Below are 26,002 nucleotides of genomic sequence, written 5' to 3'. Positions count from 1 at the left end.
GATTGTTGACAACATGTAAACTATATTTAATCTCCAATTTTTATTGAAACCTTAAATACATTTGCACAAGTAGCACTCGTTGTCTCTTAAATACATTGTTATAGCTGTTGGTTAGCCAACTAGTGGATTTGAGCCATATTGACATGAAATCAGTCAAAACACCTCAAAACAAGATGACACTAGCTGAAACGAGTTACTTACGATTCCCCACATAGCAGTTTCTTGTCTTTGTTGGTAGCTATCCGGCTATCCAGAATCACAACAACTCATGGACTTCTACCCCATTGAAGCGTGCGCATAGTTTTCGTCACTGTCAAATAACCCATCTATAGAGCAGCGGAATAATTTAATTTGGGTCAGGCAAGAGCCCCAGTACCAATGGCTATGCAAATTTTACCTACAACAATTTGCCACAAAAAAATAGTTGTCCACATTAAATTTTCCTCAGCCAACCACACAAGCAACCATCAGCAAAATAAGAATACCCCTAGTAGAATAGTTTACCTATTCAATTGGTCAGCTTGTTGCACTCTATGAAGAAAATAATATTCTTCTCTCCAGGGATTTGAAATTGCAAGCCCGGCAAGGGAAATATGCATGCCCAGTCGCACAATATTTCTTAATGCAGTTGCGGGGAAAAAACGTTTGAAAGCAGTTACACTGTTAAAAGAGGAGGATCACAGCTTTCTATGACACCTACATTATTTTTCAACTCCTAAAAATTGAGCGAGCAGCGCCATTTTAACACCAGAGTTGTAAGAAGCAACATGGTTTAGGTGTGTGAAGGCCTTGGATACACTGGCAATTTTGAGAGGCAATATTGCCTAGCAATGGTTGTTGCTTCTATTTTACATTGAAAATGAGCTACTTTTAATATCTGGGGAATCTTGGGATGTGTTCGTAAATTCACTCTGTAATGCCGGAGTGCCCTTAAAGTCTGGGCATTTGTAATTCAAAGCATTGTCAGATTGTCCATAAATTCAAAGCGTTTCCCTTTCTGAGCTTTCAGAGCACACACTGGAAGGTCTGGCTGAGGAGTAGGGTTGATCCAAGCGTTCTGACCTCACAACAGCAGTCAAGCAACCAAGCTAACTGGTCAAGTTGGCTAGCTAGCTACTTCCAGACCATTTTACTCACCCTAGCAGAGCTGGTTAGTCTGTTTTCATGTTATCTAGAGTGTTGGTGACTGTTTTCACGGAACCCAAACCGGCTGCGTGTGTGCGCCATCGTGCATACATTTATTTTGTCCCCCCACACCAAACGCGATCAAGACACGCAGGTTAAAATATCAAAACAAAGTCTGAACCAATTACATTAACTTCGACAATTAATCCACACATAAAACGGTCAACCGAATCGTTTCTAGTCATCTCTCCTCCTTCCAGGCTTTTTCACCTTTGAACTTATGTGGTGATTGGCATCTACACTTTCATAGTACTACCATGACAACCGGCAAAACAGTTTGTCTTTCAATCACCCACGTGGGTATAACCAATGAGAAGATGGCACGTGGGTACCTGCTTCTATAAACCAATGTGGAGATGGGAGAGGCAGGACTTGCAGCGCGATCTGCGTCAGAAATAGGAATGACTTCTATTTTAGCCATTGGCAACGCAGACGCTCGTTGGCACGCACGAGCAGTGTAGATGCAATAATTGAATAACACGGATTTCAACATTTATTTTGCGACGCTCGCACACGCGACGTGCCCAGTCTAGTCAGGATGTAACTGTGCTCTTGGCAACAATGTAATGATGTTTTTTTTTGCCAACTTTAATGACACCAGTCATATTCAACGGGTGTTGCCTGCGCTCTGGCACTCTCATAAGAGAGTGCTCTGAAATCGTAGATAGCATGAGTGAATTTACAAACGCGCCCTTGATCGGCAACTCCTCCTTTGTAGGAATCCTCCAATCAGAGCTCAGCTATTGGTCATGTGATCAGTCTGTTGTTTCAAAATATTTAGGAAAATATGGTGACCGTTTTTTGAGCAGTAGCGAGAGAAAATCGACACCCATGTTGGAGTGAAATGTTGGCCATTCACTTCTCATATGTTGCTCCACTACAATATTGAAGTGATAATGCCCTCAAAGACAGTGTTTGTTACCAACATACCAAAATACATATTTTACCAACATATTAAAATACACATTTTCATTAAAAACGTTATTGATTCATGTATTAATACTATTTCATTATTCCACAAGATATAGTCCCAACACAAATCTAGGGTTGCTACCCAAGCCTGCGGGTCGTTCGTTCTAAATGTTCCATTGCCATACTGGCTGGCAACGTTCTTATCCCTTAGTTGCTAGCTAGATAACTATGGCTAACTTACAGTCATGTCAAACAGTGCAGCCAGAATAACAACAAAGTAGCATTTGCGTTTGTCTAAACTGTTTTCTAATGACATCTATTTGGATACATCCATAACAATGAGCTAATGATGTGCGATTTCACCTGCCGTAGGAAATGTGCTATCTCGTCAGGACATTGTTGTACAGAGGGGCTAGCCAACAACAGAGCTAACACAATAACTTCAAACTGAATCTGGAAAGAGCCTACTAGCTGCACTTCGTTTCGTTTGACCTGTTTTCTATTGATAGTCCTTTGTATATATCCATAAAAAATATGCTGATTCATGATTTTGACTGGCTGAGAAAAGCTGCCTGCCTGTCTCATCCCGACTCCCTACACATTCCACATTACTATAGGACAGCTAGAGATCGAATTTGAATATTGAAATAATGTTGCAAATATTTCGGAGAGACAGGCAGCAAGGTTTATACAAATCTCTGATGTTGAAAATTAAATGTTACTCTGAATGAAATGTGAGATAATGAATAGATGCTTTTTATAGCGGAGATCAAGTTTATATATTCCCTGGCTGGGCTGATGAGATAGTAGATTGCGCAGTTAGATGGAACAGAGTAAATAGGCATATAATGGCATAGATTTAGCCTGTGGTAACTTGTAGAATAGACACTGGCTATAATACGGTTGTAAACCAATCAACACTCAGGATTAGACCCACCCTTTGTGTAATATATCATAATACGTTAATACATACATACTGTGTCCAAGGTGGCGCGCATGCTAATTGATTAGCTTACCGCAACCCATGCTAAGTCAATGGGACAAACAGGCTAATTCGCTAGCTAGCTAGCCATGAAGATTTTACATGTTGTTTTCGTTTTAGATTGTTTTTTGGATGTTTAACTAGCCGGCTAGCTTTATGAATACCATTTACACTTCATAGCTTAGAATTTAGAGTAAAAATGTGTCTAAATCTAGTTATCCTTATGTCTGCATTGCCATGGACTTGACTGGCAGTAGGTTGAGTGGTTGCCCAAAGCATGGGTAAAACCAATTCTTTGCTTGTACTGTATGTTAGTTAATAAGCTCAGCAAAAAAGAAACATCCCTTTTCCAGAACCCTGTCTTTCAAAGGTAATTTGTAAAAACCTTCTTTGAGAAGGGTTTAAACACTGTTTCCCATGCTTGTTCAATGAACCATGAACAATGAATGAACATGCACCTGTGGAAAGGCCGTTAAGACACTAACAGTTTACAGACGGTAGGCAATTAAGGTCACAGTTATGAAAATTTAGGACACTAAAGAGGCCTTTCTACTGACTCTGAAAAAACCCCAAAGAAAAATGCCCAGGAACCCTGCTCATCTGCGTAAACGTGCCTTAGGCAAGCTGCAAGAGGCATGAGTACTGCAGATGTGGCCAGGGCAATAAATTGCAATGTCCATACTGTGAGACGCCTAAGACAGCGCTACAAGGAGACAGGTCAAACAGCTGATCATCCTCGCAGTGGCAAACCATGTGTAACAACACCTGCACAGGATCGGTACATCAGAACAGCACACATGCGGGACAGGTATAGGATGGCAACAACTGCCCAAGTTACACCAGGAACGCACAATCCCTCCATCAATGATCAGACTGTCCGCAATAGGCTGAGAGAGGCTGGACTGAGGGCTTGTAGGCCTGTTGTAAGGCAGGTCCTCACCAGACATCACCGGCAACAACGTCGCCTATGGGCACAAACCCACCGTCGTTGGATCGGACAGGACTGGCAAAAAGTGCTCTTCACTGACGAGTCGCAGTTTTGTCTCACCAGGGGTGATGGTCGGATTCGCGTTTATAGTCGAAGGAATGAGCGTTACACCGAGGCATGTACTCTGGAGCGGGATCGATTTGGAGGTGGAGGGTCCATCATGGTCTGGGGCAGTGTGTCACAGCATCATCGGACTAAGCTTGTTGTCATTGCAGGCAATCTCAACACTGTGCGTTACAGGGAAGACATCCTCCTCCATCATGTGGTACCCTTCCTGAAGGCACATCCTGACATGACCCTCCAGCATGACAATGCCACCAGCCATACTGCTCGTTCTGTGCGTGATTTCCTGCAAGACAGGAATGTCAGTGTTCTGCCATGGCCAGCAAAGAGCCTAGATCTCAATCCCTTTGAGCACATCTGGGACCTGTTGGATCGGAGTGTGAGGGCTAGAGCCATTCCCCCCAGAAATGTCTGGGAACTTCTAGGTGCCTTGGTGGAAGAGTGGGGTAACATCTCACAGCAAGAACTGGCAAATCTGGTGCAGTTCATGAGGAGGAGATGCACTGCAGTACTTAATGCAGCTGGTAGCCACACCAGACACTGAATGTAACTTTCATTTTTGTTCAGGGACTTATTATTCAACTTCTGTTCATCACATGTCTGTGGAATCTTGTTATGTTCATACAAATATTTACACATGTTAAGTTTGCTGAAAATAAACGCAGTTGACAGTGAGAGGACATTTCTTTTTTTGCATGAGTTAACATTCCACTACATATGTGGCAGTCAACAGGCAACAACAAGCTATATGAGATGAGTAATTAAATGGGGAAATTTTGTTTTAAGTTAATATATGCTTCATCATTGGTCCAGTGTATCACACCCCACCTCATTGCCAGCAACATTGCTTGGCAATATTGCTCAGCATTTACTTTGAGTGCATAGGGGAGACCGGGGCTAAATGGTCTGCATAAACCTACATGTGATCAAAGGTCATGCTTCTTTTTATGAAGTTGCTGCAGTTGCTTCTCACCGGAAGCACTATGCAGCCATCGCCTGACTTGTGGGAGGCACTATATGTCAACCACTCAACCACTAAGATGTTTTTGTTGGACCCATGCGAACATGACCAAAGCTGGAGTGAAAAAGGAACAAACTTTGGCCTGATTCATAAAGTTGAAGTCAGAAGTGTAGATACACCTTAGCCAAAAACATTTAAACTCAGTTTGTCACGCCCTGGCCATAGAGGCTTTTATTCTCTATTTTGGTTAGGCCAGGGTGTGACTAGGGTGGGCATTCTATTTATTTTTTCTATGTTTGTATTTCTTTGTTTTTGGCCAGGTATGGTTCTCAATCAGGGACAGCTGTCTGTCGTTGTCTCTGATTGAGAACCATACTTAGGTAGCCTTTTCCCACCTGTGTTTTGTGGGTATTTATATTTCTGTGTGTGTTTGTGTGCACAGCGGTTGTGTCACATTCTTTGCTGTTTACATGTTTGTTTTTTTGGTTGTTTCGGTTTCACTTTCATGAAAAGATGTGGAAGTGGGTCAGAAGTTTACATACACTCAATTAGTATTTGGTAGCATTGCCTTTAAATTGTTTAATTAACTTGGGTCAAACATTTTGGGTAGCCTTCCACAAGCTTCCCACAATAAGTTGGGTGAATTTTGGCCCTTTCCTTCTGACAGAGCTGGTGTAACTGAGTCAGGTTTGTAGGCCTCCTTGCTCGCACACGCTTTTTCAGTTCTGCCCACAAATATTCTATAGGATTGAGGTCAGGGCTTTGTGATGGCCACTCCAATACCTTGACTTTGTTGACCTTAAGTCATTTTGCCACAACGTTGGAAGTATGCTTAGGGTCATTGTCCATTTACTTATGTCATGCACAAAGTAGATGTCCTAACCGACTTGCCAAAAGTATAGTTTGTTAACAAGAAATGCGTGGAGTGGTTGAAACACTTAGGTTGGAGCCATTAAAACTAGTTTACATAAACTTCCAACTTCAACTGTATGTATACAGTGGGATCTTCAGGCTGAATTCTGAAAAAAAGTGCATTTCTGTCTTCTGTAACCTCTTTTGACATATATCCAACATATTAGTCCAACACATGATACATTTCTGAAATCCTCAAGATGTTTCCTAATCACACAAAAGGACAAATGTTGATATCATATTCACAGGAAGCATGGCACACCCATTTGTGTACACTGAGCCAAACCATATTCTCAGTTTGCTTTTGGTAAACTGGACAGAAGGTTAGATAAACTCGGACAACATTGTTATAGTCCTAATTGTACCAATATTACAATTCACGCTTTGTTATATTATCATGTGTTGGATACATATCGAAAGAGCATACAGAAGACAGAAATGTAAAAAGTGTCCCACTTTTCTGAATTCACTATTGTTCTGTTTGATGCCATTGTATTGGCATATATGTAAATTAAACAGGATAACGGTACTACAGGTACCAGAGCCCTGCCTAACCTAAGTACAGGGAATCCTGATGTAAACTGGATATTTTTCCTCCATTGGAAAAGAGATCCAATTATAATACTGTCCTACCTTAGTTTGTAAAGCGGGACAACAAAGATTACTCAATTAGAAAATGTAAACATAATATTGTCAACTTTTTTATTTATTTTGTTTTACAAGTACATAGTATGCATGTTTACGTCACAATTTGGCACAGTGCATTAGTTATGACAGTTTTATAACCTTAACATTAAAACATTAAAAAAAAGCTATGTCACTGATCTTACCATGTGCTTTTTTTCTTACCATGTGCTTTGATGAGCTTCCAGTTTGAAGCTTGCTCCTCTCCCCTATGTGATGTCAGACCAATGAAGTGATATGATTTTGATCATGTAGTTTCTCTGCAAGGGCATAGTGACAACGGGCTTGTTTGAGTGGTAAGGCTGAAGCAACCGACTGCGGGATGGAAGTCAGGGAGGTGCATCCATTACAGCAGAAAGTGGGACACTGATGTGGTTTTCCAACAGCAAGGATCAGTGCAACATGTCAGTGTTGCGATTGTTTATACACGTTTTTCTTTGTGTTGTCAAAATAAACATGTCTCTAACCCCTATATCACACACTAACAAACTGTAAATAAATGTGTGTACATTTGACTATCAGTAGCCGAGGTGCATAAAGATGGTGGCCTTAATGCACTTACCACAAATTCCTTGTTTTGCTAATTTCGCAGTATCGTACAATGCTCTTTTTTTGGTATGGTTATTAGCAAAGCACACATGATCCCAATTTTAGCTTCAAGACACCAGCAATTTGAAAAAAACTAAAAAGTAGATTTATTGGCACAATGAAGCATAGTGTGCGCCGATAGTGCAATGACATATCTGAATTCTGGCATCGTTACGCACAATTGCCACTAATGAGAGAGAGCCTCAAATATCACATTAATTTGTACATAATTTGTATGTATACATGAATGCCAAAGTTGGTTCCTGTTTCAGTCACTTCTTTGGTCACGTTCGCATAGATCAAATAAACACAGCCTAATGATTGGTTGAAAGGGGTATGGTAGTAGTTTCTAGGCGCACAGGTTTGTGTCAAGAACTGCAACGCTGCTGGGTGTTTCACGCTCAATAGTTTCCTGTGTGTATCAAGAATGGTCCACCACCCAAAGGACATCCAGCCAATTTGACACAACTGTGGTAAGCAGTCAACATGGGCCAGTATCCCTGTGGAATGCTTTTGACACCTTGTAGAGTTCATGCCCCGACGAATTGAGGCTGTTCTGAGGACAAACGAGGGGGGTTCAACTCAATATTAGGAAGGTATTCTTAATGTTTTGTACACTCAGTGTATATTTACAGTTTGTAAGTATGTGATATGGGGGTTGGAGACGTGTTTATTTGGACATTACAAATAAGTTTTTTTTTTTTTTAGAAACAATGGCAACACTGCCATGTTGCACAGAGCCTTGCTGTTGGTAAACCACAATAGTGTCCAACTCTCAGCTGTCTGCAGATGCACCTCCCCCAACTTCACTCCTTGACCCCTCCTCTACTTTTCGTCTAGCCTTACTGCTCAAACACACCCAATGTAACACAGATCGGGTTTAACAGGTTTAAAAGCATTCAATACATGTTTTTGGGGGACAATCAAGTCATATATTGCTAACTAACAACAAAATAAATTGTAGTGTTTGTGATCTAGGACTAGGTAATGACTAACCCAATGGTGTAAATGCAGATGGGCAACCCTCTCCTTCAGCCTTTTTATTTATAGCCACCGATTATTAGGGCTGGAAATGGCCAGGGACCTCACGATACGATGTTATCTCAGGTGCCGATACAATATGTATTGCAATTCTCCAGATTCTGTCACACCCCCACCTGCTCTCCTATCCGCTCACCCTCTCCAGCGCTGTCTACTAACCACCGGTTCTGCTCCCCATTATTACGCACACCTGGACTTCATCATCACCTTGACTACCTTCCCTTTATTTAGCCTCAGTCATCAGGTGGTATTGGTTTGCTTTCATGTTCAGTATGCATCTCCTGTTATGTTCATTTTCCTGTCATCATTGTTATTAAACTCCTCTTCTGCACCTGCTTCCTGACTCCCTTCGTGTATGTGATAGATTGTATATGTATTGTGATTCGATACTGCGATTTGATGTTCCAAACATATTGCTCACGCAATGTCTGCTGCAGCGAGACGTGAAAAATCGTTTTGATCAGTAATGGAACTAAAAGAGCTGAAAACACGTTGGCTGACTATTTAAAAACATCAAAAATATCAGAGTGCTGGTTCAGATACAGCCGACTAGCGCTAGTTAACACTACCTATTTTTACAAATCGATACTAGCGGAGTCCAAGTAGCGTTATAATATCATCCAAAATAATACCGCGATATGGAGCGGCAGGTAGCCTAGAGCGTTGGACTTGTAACCAAAAGGTTGCAAGATTGAATCCCCGAGCTGACAAGGTAAAAATGTCGTTCTGCCCAAGACAGTTAACCCAGTGTTCCTAGGCCGTCATTGAAAATAAACATTTGTTCTTAACTGACTTGCCTAGTTAAATGAAGGTAAAATAAAAACTAAAATAAATATGTAACTATTGATTTCCCCCTTCACTACTGACGATCAGTTGGGCTACAGGTGATAATGCTTATTGCAAAACAGCATAATCTGATATGGACCAATATGTTATTTGGTTTAATGCTATTATATTGAGATTATGTTTTTATTTTCATTCGTTTTGAAGTAGAATGTCCTTTGAAAAAGTCACCGGAACTGACGGTCTCACAGTCGTACTACAAAACCATATATCCACTGTCTCGAACGTGCCCCATCATTCACCGAGCATTCCTTCACGGCCTACTGTGATTGGCTACAGGTACACGTTCACGTGAAACCAGCATGCTTTATTTTATTTATATACCCTGTGAACCCAGTATGGCGTTTAAAGCAACGAGCCGGTGGCATGACTGAAACTGGGTACAGTTCGTGAAGTTGCGACAGGTCATTGATTTGTAGCAATTATAGTGTAACATTGCTGCAAAAGTGATCTCTATACCTACATTGTAGCCCACATATAAACGACACGGCAGAGGAGCTTTTACCGCTGATGACCGTGCAATGGTGATTTCTGACTGGTAGACGTACCCTAATCGCTTAATTAATTGCAAATATTTCTAACAAACTGCACAAGGTAAGTTTGTTTCTTGACTGAATAAAAATACAACTTGTGTTAGTTACTAACGACTCCAGTTTGCAGTGGTTAGTAACCTAGCCTATAACATTGAGTTCCGTTTTTGTTCCATATTCAAAGAAGCTGAAACCAGCGGTATACTCATTACGGAAACCGTTTAAGAACCAAACTGAGCAAAACTCGGAACTTCTATTGGACAAAATCATTTAGCTCCGTCCCCGCTTCGTTCCTTAGGTTCCGTTTAAGAAACGTTTTGCAACCGAATCGGCGGAATGAATATACCCCTGAAATAATAGAGCTGAAAACTTATCTAAATCTGGCGTAATACTAAATGCAGGGCACCAATCTCATCTGGTATAATACTAAATACAGGACAACATGTGCGTAACACTGAGTAAATAATGGCCATATCGGTAGCATTAACTGTTCTGAAATCCATGTAAGTGGTTAAAGTTTAGTAGTGTAGCCAAATAAATCTGTCAGATATAAGCTTTCGAGAACCCATGGGGGCATACAGCCAGCCCTATACAAGGCGCTAGCCAGAATAGGTTCGACCTGTGTATTCAGCAGTAAGTACAGCTGGAGAACCCCACAGGTCGGAACGCACTGACTCTATCAAATCGAAGATTATTAAAATACTAGCTACTAGTTTTTAATAAAACATATTTTTGTCCTCATACTATGTAGCAGAAGCCACAGCAGCCATTTTCATGTTGGTGACGGCACGTAGAACATCGCTTTGAACCACAATGTATAGTCCAAGGGGGCGTGTTACTCTTATCAATCCATATATAGAATATGATCGTTCAAATTGAATAATATGAGTATGTTTAAATATCAAAATGTTAAGACGCACTCGTAAAAGTATTTGACTATTTAAAATGTTTACTTTTTAAAAATGTAATACCATGTAAAATTGATTTTAATCACGTTTTCCCAAATGTTCTAATTTACCTTGTATGTTGAAATATTGGTGCACTTAGGAAAACTGAGTGATTTCTAAAATGGTTCAAGTGGAATCTAATATTACAGTGCAGGACAGAGACCCAGTTCATCCACAGTAGTAAATGAATGTGGGCATTTGAGGTGAAATCTCTCACAGGTGCCCCAGAGCAGACAGGACAACGGGTAAAGGAGAGTGCTGTGAGTCAAGGACTGGGACCTTTTGTGGGTGAGGTTTGTCACTGTTCACACACACACCGTTTCTCCCTGCAACGTCAGACTATAGGTATAATCTTCTAACGGCCATGGTGCGCTATGAGCACAACCAAGTGAAGAAACTGTTGGCTCTGTCACTGACATGCAAAGAGACCTAGGATTGAGTCCACGTCAGCCTGCACTCTGAATTTGCTAAAATGTTCTGCTGCCATGGTCTTAAGTGAACACTAGGGTTGTGCCCATCTCCTCGTTATCGTATCCGTTTTATCACAGTTGATACTTGTAATCGGTTTTACTTGTGATCGGAAAACCCGGAAGTGCGCTGTAAATGCTGGTGAAGCCTATCACTCAGAGCGCATCTTTGTTCCTTCACACACATTGTTCAAAGGTAGACATGTTCAAAGGTAGACAAATGTAGACATACTAAACAACGCCAAGTAGTATGACAAAAACAACCATATGGCTAATGCAACGTTTACAAGAACTACAGTGCATTAGGAAAGTATTCAGACCCCTTCACTTTTTCCACATTTTGTTACGTTACAGCCTTAATCTAAAATTGATTAATTGAAAAACATCCCCACAACATGATGCTGCCACCACCATACTTCACTGTAGGGATGGTATTGGCCAGGTGATGTCTGATTTCCTCCAGACGTGACGCTTGGCATTCAGGCCAAAAAGTTCAATCTTGGTCCCCACAGACCAGAGAACTTGAGCTCTGTCAGTGGCCATCAGGTTCTTGGTCACATTCCTGACCAAGGCCCTTCTCCACTGATTGATCAGTTTGGCTGGGTGGCCAGCTCTAGGAAGAGTCGTGATGGTTCCAAACTTCTTCAATTTAAGAATGATGGAGGCCACTGTTCTTGGGGACCTTCAATGCTGCAGAGATGTTTTGTTACCCTTCCCCAGATCTGTGCCGCGACACACTCATGTCTTATAGCTCCACAGACAATTCCTTCGACCTCATTGCTTGGTTTTTGCTCTGACCTGCACTGTCAACTATGGGACCTTAAATGGAGAGGTGTGCCTTTACAAATCATGTCCAATCATTTTAATTTAATACAGGTGGACTCCAAACAATTTGTAGAAACATTTCAAGGATGATCAATGGAAACAGGATGCACCTGAGCTCAATTTCGAGTCTCGTAGCAAAGGGTTTGATTACTTTTGTAAAAAAAATGATATTTCAGTTATTTATTTAAATAAATGTGATAACATTTCCTAACCAATTTTCGCTTTGTTATTATGGGGTATTGTCTGTAGATTGAGGGGGAAAACAATTTAATCCATTTTAGAATAAGGTTGTAACGTAACAAAATGTGGAAAAGGTGAAGGGGGTCTGAATACTTTCCCGAATGCAATATATGCTGCCTAGTCAGATATCAGAGGACTGATGACAGTGCTGCTGCTTCACCACCAAGACAAGACTAGCCAATCAAATGTGTCAAGTACATGAAATGTAGGTATGGAGACAACAAATTAATTGATTGTTTGTTTGAGAAAAATACAAACAGCATTTCAGAAGGCTATAAATGATCACCTTCCCTTTTTTCAAATGACTACAAATGGTAAAGGCATGATTATTCACCTTGAAAAGGAAGGTTAGAGAATACCTTTTGGGAACTTAAACATTGATCTTATACAACATACAACCAGAGGCATGTGATGGCTGTACATAAATCGGGACCTCTGTCAGCTGAAATAAGCTATTTCCTTTAATGAAAGTCAAAGACGCTATGTTTCTCTGTGACTACACATGTAGCATACTGTTGCATAATGTTTTGTGTGCAAATTCAGCAAGAATACTGTATGCATTTCACTAGAGAATTTGTTCTCTGGCAAACATTGTTTAAAGTAACTTGTCGAATGACAATTGTTTCACCACAACTTTCTGGTATCTTTTTTTCTTTTTCTTCCCTTAGTTTATTTGGCCTTTTTCCTCAAGTCCACCAGGCTGATTGAATTTGCCATGCCGCTCTACCTGGCGAACGATGACTTCTGCTACAGGACCCCAAAATCACTGAAACCACTACGACCCTGTCTGAACCCTTGCCTGAGGTTCAAATCGTCTGCTCCTCCTAAGCAGATTAAATCAGAGGGCGCTATTCATGAGGAGAATGGGAAACCCAAAAGGCGAGTGTCCTTTGCTGACCACAATGGCCTGGCCCTCACCAAGGTGAAGGTTTATTCCCTGTTCGACAATAACATTGACATTCCACTCAACATCACAGATCTGTTCAGCTCTGCGCTCAAATTAACAGATGAGGACAGACTGGTGCTGGATTTCACCCAGCCCTCTTCTGACTACCTGCTCTTCCGCCAGCGTTTGGAGACCGAGCTTGTCTGCTTGGAAAACTGCATGTTGAAAAAGAGGGCACTGGCTGGAACTGTGAAGGTAAAAAACCTGTCCTTCGAGAAGTCTCTAAAGGTGCGTTTGACCTTTGACACCTGGAAAAGCTACACCGACTTGGAGTGCCATTATGTCAAGGACACATACACGGGCTCGGACCGTGATACCTTCTCCTTCGAGGTTTCCCTTCCAGCTGCACTGATACCACACGAGAAGGTAGAGTTTGCCATCTGCTATGAAGTCAATGGCCAGACATACTGGGACAGCAACCAGGGCCAGAACTACAGGATTATCCGGTCTGCTCTGAAGAGTGATGGCCAGGGTAGCTTCAGCAGTACCCAGCAGATGCACTCTTTTGATTTGGGAATTCACTTCGATCACTACGGTAGTCCCAGGTGCTCCCATGGGATCTGCCCAGAGTGGCCAAGATATTCAGGATATGAGGAGATTCAACCTTACTACTGAAAAAAAAAGTGATTCTTAAAGGAATACTTCAGGATTTTGGCAAGAAGAGTCGTATTAACTCGTAGATACCATTTGTCTCTGCGTGCAGTTTGAAGGAAGTTGCTAGCTAGCGCAATTGCTAACTAGTGTTAGCCCAATGACTGGAAGTCTTATGCGTATCTGCTAGCAGATACCCATAGACTTTGTCACTGTGCTAAAGCTAGTTAGCATTGGCTCGCAAAACTACCTCTAACTTCCTTCATACTGGACACAGACATAAAAATGGCTCTGGGGAAGTAGATAATGGGCCTCATTGCCAAAATCCCAAAGTATCCTTTTAAAGTATGTTTTGTTCAAAGGGCTGTTCCAGATCAGTTGTGAAAATGTTTAATTTCTTTTAAAATTCACTCAACAGGAGGCCAGTCTTGCCATGCTCGGTGGAACAAAAGCAATAAGAAAAAGAAAGGGGGTGTTATAAGGATATTAAGGTTTTTGGATGGGGGCTATGTACTCTGTGGATGATCATATTTTCAATGCTTAGATGGGACATTTTACTGATTGCATGACCAGTTTAATAAACAGACATTTCTCAGTGTAGGTCTTTACTGGACCATCTATCTTTTGTAACTGATCTATGTGTTGAGATGAGCCATTGTTGACTCAAAAGGAAAATTACACTAACTGGTAACACTAATTAATATCATATCAATGTAGCCTATTGAATATGAAATGTATTTTTTATCACAAAAAAAGAAACAAAACAAGAGATTTTGCATAACTGTCATGAAAGAGAAAAGAGCTATGGCTGATCTAGTTCAAAAAACAACTACTTGTATAGCTTTTCACTTATGATGATCTGTGTGATGCACATAACATGTATAAATGTCTGAATAATTGGAAGAACAGTGTTTCTAATTATGGATGTCAAACTCAGTGATTTTAAATAATCTATTTGGAAACCAAATGTCCATGTCCTCTCAGGTCACATTTCTTGAGTTTTTTAATTTGATGTCTGTTAAGTAATAGATGGGGCCTTCAAGTCACTTCAGGATTTACACCATATGTTTGTACAAAGTTAATTCTGGTGTGGTTGTGTTTTATTAATTCCTTCCATTTTTAAAGGAGGGAATGGTAGGAATTAATTTGGGACTCAACTTAAGAAATGCACATTTCTGTCTGCTCATGTTTTCATTTACTCCAATTGAAATGTTTTACTGTGTTCACTATGCTGCTTGATGTAAATGTCATTGGATATGTTTTTAAAAACAAGTATTAGGATGGATTTTGTAGGTCAGATATTTTATCTTTTTAAGACGCTGTATTATATTGATTTTGAAAATCTTAAATAAATGTTCAGAGCAAGAATATTTTGTTAGTTTAAACTCTGAAGTACAGAGGTGGTATTATTACTGTGGGTAATATGAAAAGCTTTATGATTACAAATCGCTAAATGATAACGGGTATCCTTTGAAGCAACCTATCTACTCAGGGTTTTCTAAAACTAACCAGCTTCAGTTAGCTTCACATTCCAGCTCAGGCTTCATCCGTAATACGACAGTGGATATTGCTCGTCCGCCTGCCGCTAACTCAAGCAGGCTTGTAACTGCGCATGCATGTAGCACATGGCTACAAGTATGGGTAAATGCATATGTGGAGTTTCTGAAAGTGGGTGTATCAACAGCGATGGGCATTATACCAGTGCTCTGTAATTAGGCGTTTTTTTATTGAGGGTGTTTTTAGTTTCTAAACACGTTTTTATTGGTCAGTTCCCAACTGAAACAAGACTGGGAGATCTAAAAGACACTATTCTTGATAGAGAATCATACTGTGCCATTTGTTAACAAAACACACAAACACCTCACTTAGTCTTAATAGTAATGTTGATGTCTGTTATTAGTCTACCGGTTTATAATTAATTTTTATATCAGATCAAGAATAGACTGAGTTTCAGAAGAAAGGTCTTTGTTTCTGGCCATTTTGCGCCTGTAATCGAACCCACAAATGCTGACGCTCCAGATAATCAACTAGTCTAAAGAAGGCCAATTTTATTGCTTCTTTAATCAGACCGACAGTTTTCAGCTGTGTTAATTTAATTGCAAAAGGGTTTTCTAATGATCAATTAGCTATTCCAAGCTTATTTTAAAAGGCTAACACGATATGCCATTGGAACACAGGAGTGATGGTTGCTGATAATGGGCCTCTGTGCGCCAATAAGATATTCCATTTAAAAAATCAGCCGTTTCCAGCCCCAATAGTCATTAACAAGGTCTACACTGTATTTCTGATCAATTTGATGTTATTTTAATGGACAAAAAGTGCTTTTCTTCCAGAAACAAGAACATTTCTATGTGATCCCAAACTTTTGAATTGTATGGTACCAGTCAACAGCTTGGACAGACCTACTCATTCAAGGGTTTTTCTATATTTTTACTATTTTCTACATTGGAGAATAATAGTGACGACATCAATACTATGAAATAATGCATATGGAATCATGTAGTAACCAAAAAGGGTTAAAATCCAAATATATTTGAGATTCTCCAAAGTAGCCACCCTTTGCTTTGATGGCAGCTTTGCACACTCTTGGCATTCTTTCAACCAGATTCATGAGATAGTCACCTGGAAAGTGTTTAAATTAACAGGTGTGCCTTGTTAAAAGGACATTAGTGGAATGTATTTCCTTAATGTGTTTGGGCCAATCAGTTGTGTTGTGACAAGGTAGGGGTGGTATACAGAAGGTAGCCCTATTTGGTAAAAGGCCAAGTCCATATGACAAGAACAGGTCAAATAAGCAAAGAGAAACAACAGTCCATTACTTTAAGACATGGTCAGTCAATGTGAAACATTTCAAGAACTTTGAAAGTTTCTTCAAGTGCAGTTGCAAAAACCATCAAGCGCTATGATGAAACTGGCTCTCATGAGGACTGCCACACGAAAGGAAGACCCAGAGTTACCTCTGCTGCAGAGGATAAGTTCAATAAATAAAATAAAATAAATTTATATAGCCCTTACATCAGCTGATATCTCAAAGTGCTGTACAGAAACCCAGCCTAAAACCCCAAACAGCAAGCAATGCAGGTGTAGAAGCACAGTGGCTAGGAAAAACTCCCTAGAAAGGCCAAAACCTAGGAAGAAACCTAGAGAGGAACCAGGCTATGAGGGGTGGCCAGTCTTCTTCTGGCTGTGCCGGGTGGAGATTATAACAGGACATGGCCAAGATGTTAAAATGTTCATAAATGACTAGCATGGTCAAATAATAATCACAGTAGTTGTCGAGGGTGCAACAGGTCAGCACCTCAGGAGTAAATGTCAGTTGGTTTTTCATAGCCGATCATTGAGAGTATCTCTACCGCTCCTAGTGTCTCTAGAGAGTTGAAAACAGCAGGTCTGGGACAGGTAGCACGTCCGGTGAACAGGTCAGGGTTCCATAGCCTCAGGCATGGAACTGGAGCAGCAGCACGGCCAGGTGGACTGGGGACAGTAAGGAGTCATGCCAGGTAGTCCTGAGGCATGGTCCTAGGGCTCAGGTCCCCCAAAAGAGAGAATTAGAGAGAGCATACTTAAATTCACACAGGACACTGGAGAAATACTCCACTTATAACAGACTGACCCTAGGCCCCTGACACATAAACTACTGCAGCATAAATACTGGAGGCTTAGACAGGAGGGGTCAGGAGACACTGTGGCCCCATCCGATGATACTCCCGGACAGGGCCAAACAGGCAGGATGTAACCCCACCCACTTTGCCAAAGCACAGCCCCCACACCACTAGAGGGATACCTTCAACCACCAACTTACCATCCTGAGACAAGGCGGAGTATAGCCCACAAAGATATACGCCACGGCACAACCCAAGGGGGGGCACCAACCCAGACAGGAAGACCACATCAGTGACTCAACCCACTCAAGTGATGCACCCCTCCTAGGGACGGCATGGAAGAGCACCAGTAAGCCAGTGACTCTGCCGCTGTAATAGGGTTAGAGGCAGAGAATCCCAGTGGAGAGAGGGCAACCGGCTTGTCAGAGACAGCCAGGGCGGTTCATTGCTCCAGTGCCTTTCCGTTCACCTTCACACTCCTGGGCCAGACTACACTTAATCATAGGACCTACCGAAGAGATGAGTCTTCAATAAAGACTTAAAGGTTGAGACCGAGTCTGCATCTCTCACATGGGTAGTCAAACCATTTCATAAAAATGGAGCTCTATAGGAGAAAGCCCTGCCTCCAGCTGTTTGCTTAGAAATTCTAGGGACAATTAGGAGGCCTGCGTCTTGTGACCGTAGCGTACGTGTAGGTATGTATGGCAGGACCAAATCGGAAAGGTAGGTAGGAGCAAGCCCATGTAATGAAAGTAGAGGATTGCAGTAGTCTAACCTAGAAGTAACAAAAGCATGGATACATTTTTCTGCATCAATTTTGGACAGAAAATGTCTGATCTTTGCAATGTTACGCAGATGGAAAAAAGCTGTCCTTGAAACAATCTTGATATGTTTGTCAAAAGAGAGTTCAGGGACCAGAGTAACGCCCAGGTACTTCAGTTTTATTTGAGACGACTGTACAACTTCAAGATTAATTGTCAGATTCAACAGAAGATCTCTTTGTTTCTTGGGACCTAGAACAAGCATCTCTGAGTTATCAGCCTCAGAAATTGAAGCCAAAATAAATGCTTCACAGAATTCAAGTAAAAGACATCTCAACATCAACTGTTCAGAGGAGACTGTGTGAATCAGGCCTTCATGGTCAAATTGCTGCAAAGAAACCACTACTAAAGGACACCAATAAGAAGAGACTTGCTTGGGCTGAAGAAGGTTAAACCAAAGCATTTATACCTTTTAAAGGGTTAATAAATTATGTTATGATAAACTGTAAGGTCTCGTCTTCAGGAGACCTGTGTGTGCGTGTGCGTGTGTGTTAACCTGTTTTGAGTGTTGTGACCTTCAGACACTATCAGAAGGCGTCTACATTCAGATTCCTTCTGTCTGGATCCCACCGTGGTTATCTGGTTTTCTGAGAACACAAGGCTGCCACAGACCTGATGAAACCAGCCACCTGTCAGAAGATGCTTACACTCATTCACATTGTTATGGCTCTATACTTGTGATGAAAGGTCCAAGTTTTGGTAAAACCCACTTCTGAGTTTTTACTTGCTGGTAAAATGGTTCCTGCTGTCAGTGGTAGGTTAGATTTATTAAAATGTTGTTGCTAGGGAAAGTTATGTCAGGGGGATTGGGGAGGCAATATGAGTTACAGGATGTCTTAAGACATTTTTCAGAACTTGGGGAGAGCTATCATGTACTGTTATACAGTACTCTGTATCAACTTCTGCCTACAATTGTATTACTAAAATGAGTATTTTAATACTTCAAGAGTCTGTTTCCATTACTAATGTATGTTTGATAATTATATAGACCTGATTATTTGTTGAAGAAATTGACCAACAGGGCCAAGAAACACGAGCAATGGACAATATACCGGTGTAAATCTGTACTTTTTTTGGTTCCAACCGCCGTGCCTTTGAGACGCAGAGTATGTGAACGGATGATCTCCGCATGTGTAGTTCCCACTGTGAAGCATGGAGGTGTGATGGTGTGGGTGTATCTAATCGCAATACACAGAATTGTGAGAATCGCAATACATATCGTATCCACACCTAAGTATCGTCATATCGTTTTGTGAGGTTCCTGGTGATTCCCAGGTCATGACTTTTCCCCTGTCAAACTTTATTCACACATACACATTTTTAGAAACAACTGCTCTAAAATGTGTGTGTAAAACATTTTCTACCCGCTGCAGAAGGCTGTATTGGTCCGTTAATACAGCTGTTGTAAAGTCTCAGTGCACTACTTTAGTGAAAATTCAAGAGGGAGGGAATCTGATTTAATTGGTCTTCAACTTGTGACAGAGCAGTGGTGCTTGACTTGGTCAAGTGCTGTCCATAGTGCCGTATCGGCACTTAATATTTTGGAGGAATTGCGTACCACCTCTTCTATGAAACTAAGTAGCCTATTGCGGCCCAGATACACACAATGAGGCAAAATCGATTGGGATCAGACACAGCAGCCTTCCGTTGTCAATGCTTGCGTTTTCATGTAGGCTGTAATAATAGTCATGCACATTTGGTTAAAAGACATGGAAAATGTGTATAAACCCTTAACAGGGAATAATCAGGTGTCTTTAGCATAATGTAATTTGTGTATTTCTGTGAACATAGTCTAATGGACAGACTTGGAAAAAGATAGCTCCTGCACTTCTTTCATCCCAAGTCAAGAACTGTGGCAGAGTCATTTCATTCATGGTAAGTGGAATTAGCCATGTTAGCCTGCCCTGGAACAAGTTAGGATTCGTTAGCATAGAAATGGATCTGTATAAAAAGTAAGCCACTTTCGTATGACCGGTTATCCGGAGTTGAACTTGATACAACAGTAGCTAAGATGGGGAGAAGTCTGTCCATAATAAAGCGCTACTCTACCTTCTTAATAGCACCATCAACAAGGCAGGTCCTACAGGCTCTAGTTTTATTGCACCTGGACTACTGTTCAGTCATGTCATCAGGTGCCACAAAGAGGGACTTAGAAATATTCCAATTAGCTCAGAACAGGGCAGCACTGCTGGCCCTTGGATGTACACCCTGAGAGCAAACAATAATATGCATGTCAATATCTCCTTGCTCAAAGTGGAGGAGAGATTGACTTCATCACTACTTGTATTTATGAAAGGTATTGACATGTTGAATGCACCGAGCTGTCTGTTTTAAATGACAAGCACACAACTGAGACACCCATGCATACCCCACAAGACATGCCAGTTCTCTTCACAGTCCCCAAGTCCAGAACAGACTATGGGAGGCGCACAGTACTTCATAGAGCCATTACTACATGGAACTCTATTCCACATCAGGTAACTGATGCAAGCAGTAGAATCAGATTTTTTTTAAACATAAAAATATACCTTATGGAACAGTGGGGACTGTGAAGCAACATCAACTTAGGCATAGACACATGCATACACACACGACAACATACACATGGATTTTGTGTTGTAGATATGTGGTAGGGGCCTGAGGGCACACACTTAGTGTGTTGTGAAATCTGTTATGAATGTATTGTGAATGAATGAATGTATTATGAAAATTGTATAACTGCCTTAATTTTGCTGGACCACACCTAATGAGGATCCATAATACATACAAATACTATCTGCACTATCAGAGCAGCTGCTTGGCATCCGACCGTAAGGCGCTACAGAGAGTAGTGCCTACAGCCCAGTACATCACTGGAGCCAAGCTTCCTGCCATTCAGGACCTATATACTAGGCAATGTCAGAGGAAGGCTCAAACAATTGGCAGACTCAAGTCACCCAAGTCATAGACTGTTCTCTCTGCTACCGCACGGCAAGCGGTACCGGATCTCCAAGTCTAGGTCCAAAAGGTTCTTTAACATCTTCTACCCCCCCAAGCCATGAGACTGCTGAACAATTCATTAATTAATCACCCGGGCTATTTGCATTGACATCCCCACCCCAGTTTGTTTTTGCGGTACCCCCTGTATATAGCCTCATTGTTATTTTGTGTTTACTTTTTGTTTTAACTTCATTTAGTAAATATTTTCTCAACTAAATGTTCTTAACTGCATTGTTGGTTAAGGGCTTGTAAGTAAGCATTTCACAGTACACCTGTTGTAAGTAAGCATTTCACGCTACACCTGTTGTATTCGGCATGTGACAAATACAATTTGATTTGAGATTGCCCCATTAACAGATGACTGTTTGCTGAAGAGTTCACTGCTAGGCTATATCAAATACACCTAAAACAATTTCACTAAAGGTGAACTAAGTGAGGAGGAGAATAGTCTGATCTGCCTTGATCACTAAGAGCAATATGCTGCCTTTTATAAATGGTATTTTTAAGCAGTGCTTGACTTGGGATGAAAGAAGTGCAGGAGCTATCTATTTCCATGTTGGTCCATTAGACTATGTTCACCGAAATTCACAAATTACATAATGCTATAGACACCTGATTATTCACTCTTAAGGGTTTATACACATTTTCCATGACATCTGAATGACTTTTAACCGAATTTACATAACAAAAGCGTTATTGCCACTGGAAGGCTGCGGTGTCTGATCCCATGTAGACCTACCATCTTGACAACAGCTCTGCTCTGCTTCGCAAAGCGCAATAAGTATGAATGCCCTGATTTCTGCAGAGGCCATTTCACCGTAAATGCTGAACGGCAAATGCAGATGTCAGATTGACCATTCAGCACCTTTAAGTGATGACAAACTTTACTAATGAAAAGGGCTCTACAATTTGTGTGAATTTCCCTTCGCATGACCTGACATGAAGTTGAGTCAACATCACAAACATCATCTTCAGTTATGTTGCTCAACTACTGTGAGACTAGACTTTTGGGATTCTGGGCAGTAATGACAACCTACTTTTGTGTGTTTCTCGAAGGCATATCACTCTCATATCACAGCTGAGCAAAACATGTGATTTAGGTCATTTTAATCTTTAAGAAAAGACAACATTCCACATTGAGAGTGTGCATTTCCCTTGGCAGCATGACCTGACATAACTCATACATATACATTGCATAGACATCACAAACTCAGCCTGAACACCTTACGGCCAGCTGCTTGGACATATGTAGGACATAAGGACGCCGTACCTTTAGCCTAATTCTCATTTATGAAATCCAGAAATATAATATTTAGACTAATGTATGTATGTCAAACCCTCCCTTACAATTAAGTGAAGTTATTCAACTCATTGATTGAGTTGGAGGTGTGCATGGCCACACAGTCATGGGTGAACAGGGAGTTCAGGAGGGGGCTGAGCCTGCACCCTTGTGGGGCCCCTGTGTGGAGGATCAGCGAAGTGGAGGTGTTTCCTACCTTCACCACCTGGGGGGCGGCCCGTCAGGAAGTCCTGGACCCAGTTGCACAGGGCGGGGTTCAGACCCAGGGCTCAGAGCTTAATGATGAGCTTGGAGGGTACTATGGTGTTGAATGCTGAGCTATAGTCAGTGAACAGCATTCTTACATAGGTATTCCTCTTGTCCAGATGGGATAGGGCAGTGTGCAGTGTGATGGTGATTGCATCTTCTGTGGATCTATTGAGGCGGCAAGCAAATTGAAGTGGGTCTAGTGTGTCAGGTAAGGTAGAGGTGATATAATCCTTAACTAGCCTCTCAAAGCACTTCCTGATGACAGAAGTGAGTGCTACGGGGCGATAGTCATTTACTTCAGTCACCTTTGCTTTCTTGGGTACAGGAACAATGGTGGGCATCTTGAAGCAAGTGGGAACAGCAGACTAGGATAGGGAGAGATTGAATATGTCCGTGAACACTCCAGCCAGCTGGTCTGTGCATGCTCTGAGGATGCGGCGAGGTATGCCGTCTGAGCTGGCAGCTTTGTGAGGTTTAACACGCTTAAATGTCTTACTCAAATCAGCCACGGAGAAGGAGAGCCCACGGTCCTTGATAGCGGGCCGTGTTGTTGGCCCTGTGTTATCCTCAAAGTGGGCGAAGAAGGTGTTTAGCTTGTCCAGAAGCAAGAAGTCGGTGTCCGTGGCTGGTTTTCCCTTTGTAGTCCGTGATTGTCTGTAGACCCTGCCACATATGTCTCGTGTCTGAGCCGTTGACTTGCGACTCCACTTTGTCTCTATACTGACGTTGTGCCTGTTTGATTGCATTGCGGAGGGAATAAATACACTGTTTGTATTCAGCCATATTCCCAGTCACCTTTCCATGGTTAAATGCGGTGCCTCGCGGATTCAGTTTTGCGCAAATGCTGCTAACTATCCACAGTTTCTGGTTAGGGTAGGTTTTAATAGTCACAGTGGGTACAACATTTCCTATACCCTTCCTGATGAACTCAGTCACCATATCCATGTATTCGTTGATGTTATTCTCAGAGGCAACCCAGAACATATCCCAGTCTGTGTGATCAAAACAATTTTGAAGTGTGGATTCCGATTGGTCAGACCACCGTTGAATAGTCCTTAGCACGGGTACTTCCTGTTTGAGTTTCTGCCTATAGGAAGGGAGGAGCAAAATGGAGTTGTGATCAGATTTGCAAAAGAGAGGGCGGGGGAGGGCCTCATAGACATCCCGGAAGTTGGAGTAGTAGTGGTCAAGTGTTTTAGCAGCGTGAGTACGACAGTCAATGTGTAGATAGAACTTCGGTTTTCCTCAAATTTGCTTTGTTAAAATCCCTAGCTACAAGAAATTCGGCCTCAGGATATGTGGTTTCCAGTTTGCATAAAGTCCAGTGAAGTTCTTGAGGGGGAATATACACGGCTTGAGGGGGAATATACACGGCTGTGACTACAACCAAAGATAATTATTTTGGGAGGTAATACGGTCGACATTTGTTTGTGAGGTATTCTAGGTCGAGTTTCTGTATGTTATCACAATCACACCACGAGTGGTTAATCATGAATAGTATTGGGGCACTTCCTGATGCCAAGAGTGTGCAAAGCTATCATCAAAGCAAAGGGTGGCTACTTTGAAGAATCTCAAATATAAAATATATTTTTGATTTGTTTAACACTTTTTTGGGTACTACATGATTCCATATGCGTTATTTCATAGTTTTGATGTCTTCACTATTATTATACAATGTAGAAAATAGTCCAAATAAAGAAAAACCCTTGAATGAGTAGGTGTGTCAACTTTTGACTGGTACTGTATATACATACAATATTTAATTTGGATAAAAAAACGAAATAATTTGGACATTTTGAATCTAAAAACAGTTTTAAGTCAAACTCGTTAAGGCCAAGTTGCGACAGTGTGTTGAGCCTGTGGATCCAGAAAGATTCCCATTGAAGAAGTTTCCTCTCAATGTCCCCTCCCCTGCGTGACATCTTGACCAATTCTATTCCAATGTATCTCAAAGAACTAATAGGATGTCCAGCTTGTACAAAATGAACAGCAAACAGAATTTTTTGTCTCACAAGTCGGTATATTGCTGCGGTGCTCACTGATCCGGGTCTTTAGGCTTCTACAGGTTTTCCCTATGTAAGACAGACCGCAAGAACATTTCAATATGTAAACATTGGTTGACATGCAGGTAATCAGTCTTTTGATCTTACATCTTCATCCTGTGCAGGGGTGGGTAAATTAGTCACATTTGTACTTGAAACTGCACTGAGCACATTGGCCACATTTGTAATTACCCTCCGGAACCTTGTCCAAGAAGTTTCCCTTTTCTCTGGTGGATAATCAAATTTGACCACAATGTCTTTCACGTTTGGGGGTCTTTTAAAGACCATACTTGAGTGATATTTAAAGATGGGTTTCAATTGTGGGCCACTATCAAGAATGTACCAGTGCTTCCTGATAATGTCTTTAAATGCCTTCCCCAATGGTGAGTATTGGGTGAAGAGTGGGGGACATGTTCTGCGTTTTCTTTAACTTTTGGAAGAAGGCGTTCCAACTGTGTTAGCCCTTCAAAACGATCATTGGTATCTTTTGCCCAATTGTCTTTGTACCCCCTTTCCTTAAACCTTTGTGTGGGGTACATGGTCTGTTTCTGGTAAGAAGCATCAGAGTTGCATACTCTTCTGGTGCGGCTGAATTGATTTACAGGGAGACTTTTAATAATTAGACGTGGAGGAAAGCTCACCTCTGAGGAAGGTGTTCCTGTCCGTAGGTTTCCTATTGAGGAGGGGTCATCTACTGCGCCATCTACTGGTCGCGTCGGGGACAAGTTGTTGACAACTGTAATATTAGCCCATCCCTTTTTCTAACCTTAACCTAATTTTCCTAACCTGTTATGTACACAAACCATCTGTGCCGTCGACAAATCATGATTATCACCACACCGGAATGTTTGTTTATTTTTCACACACTATTACTTAACCAAATTATTCCGACAACGTGTCTTGTCAGAACAAGATTGGAAAACCATGAATAAAACAGTGGTTTTCTATTATTATTCTATCACTGGAACTACCATTCCAGTGTTTTACTTGCTATATTGTATTTACTTTGCCACCATGGCCTTTTTTGCCTTTACCTCCCTTCTCACCTCATTTGCTCACATTGTATATAGACTTGTTTATACTGTATTATTGACTGTATGTTTGTTTTACTCCATGTGTAACTCTGTGTCGTTGTATCTGTCGAACTGCTTTGCTTTATCTTGGCCAGGTCGCAATTGTAAATGAGAACTTGTTCTCAACTTGCCTACCTGGTTAAATAAAGGTAAAATAAATAAAATAAATAAAAAATTATCATATAACGTTGATCAGCGCTACACTTCGGATATAAAAAGAATGTCATGCGC

The 26,002-nt window shown here is 41.3% G+C and overlaps 1 protein-coding gene across 2 annotated transcripts; it reads left to right on the top strand.

The window, feature by feature from the left end:
* The first annotated feature begins 9,426 nt into the window (after positions 1 to 9,426).
* Positions 9,427 to 13,919, top strand: LOC112257524 (protein phosphatase 1 regulatory subunit 3B). Of its 2 annotated transcripts, none has more exons than XM_024431157.2 (2): positions 9,427 to 9,753; positions 12,837 to 13,914. In XM_024431157.2, the coding sequence occupies exon 2, from the start codon at positions 12,884 to 12,886 to the stop codon at positions 13,727 to 13,729; it is 846 nt and encodes a 281-aa protein (XP_024286925.1). In that variant the 5' UTR covers positions 9,427 to 9,753; positions 12,837 to 12,883; the 3' UTR covers positions 13,730 to 13,914. The 2 variants fall into 2 exon arrangements, with proteins under 2 accessions (XP_024286925.1, XP_042182592.1); XM_042326658.1 differs by lacking the exon at positions 9,427 to 9,753 and adding an exon at positions 9,763 to 10,924 and having other exon boundaries at positions 12,837 to 13,919.
* Positions 13,920 to 26,002: the final 12,083 nt, after the last annotated feature.

The sequence above is a fragment of the Oncorhynchus tshawytscha genome, linkage group LG09 (assembly GCF_018296145.1).
Source record: "Oncorhynchus tshawytscha isolate Ot180627B linkage group LG09, Otsh_v2.0, whole genome shotgun sequence".
Taxonomy (NCBI): domain Eukaryota; kingdom Metazoa; phylum Chordata; class Actinopteri; order Salmoniformes; family Salmonidae; genus Oncorhynchus; species Oncorhynchus tshawytscha.
This window is presented reverse-complemented; position numbering and strand designations above follow the sequence as displayed.

What these genes read in the sequence shown, in the direction of transcription:
- LOC112257524 (XM_042326658.1), top strand. Translation starts at nt 10,825, where the DNA reads ATGTGGGCATTTGAGGTGAAATCTCTCACAGGTGCCCCAGAGCAGACA. An exon ending in AGGACTGGGACCTTTTGTGG is followed by an intron (nt 10,925 to 12,836) that starts GTGAGGTTTGTC and finishes TTCTTCCCTTAG; the next exon opens with TTTATTTGGCCTTTTTCCTC.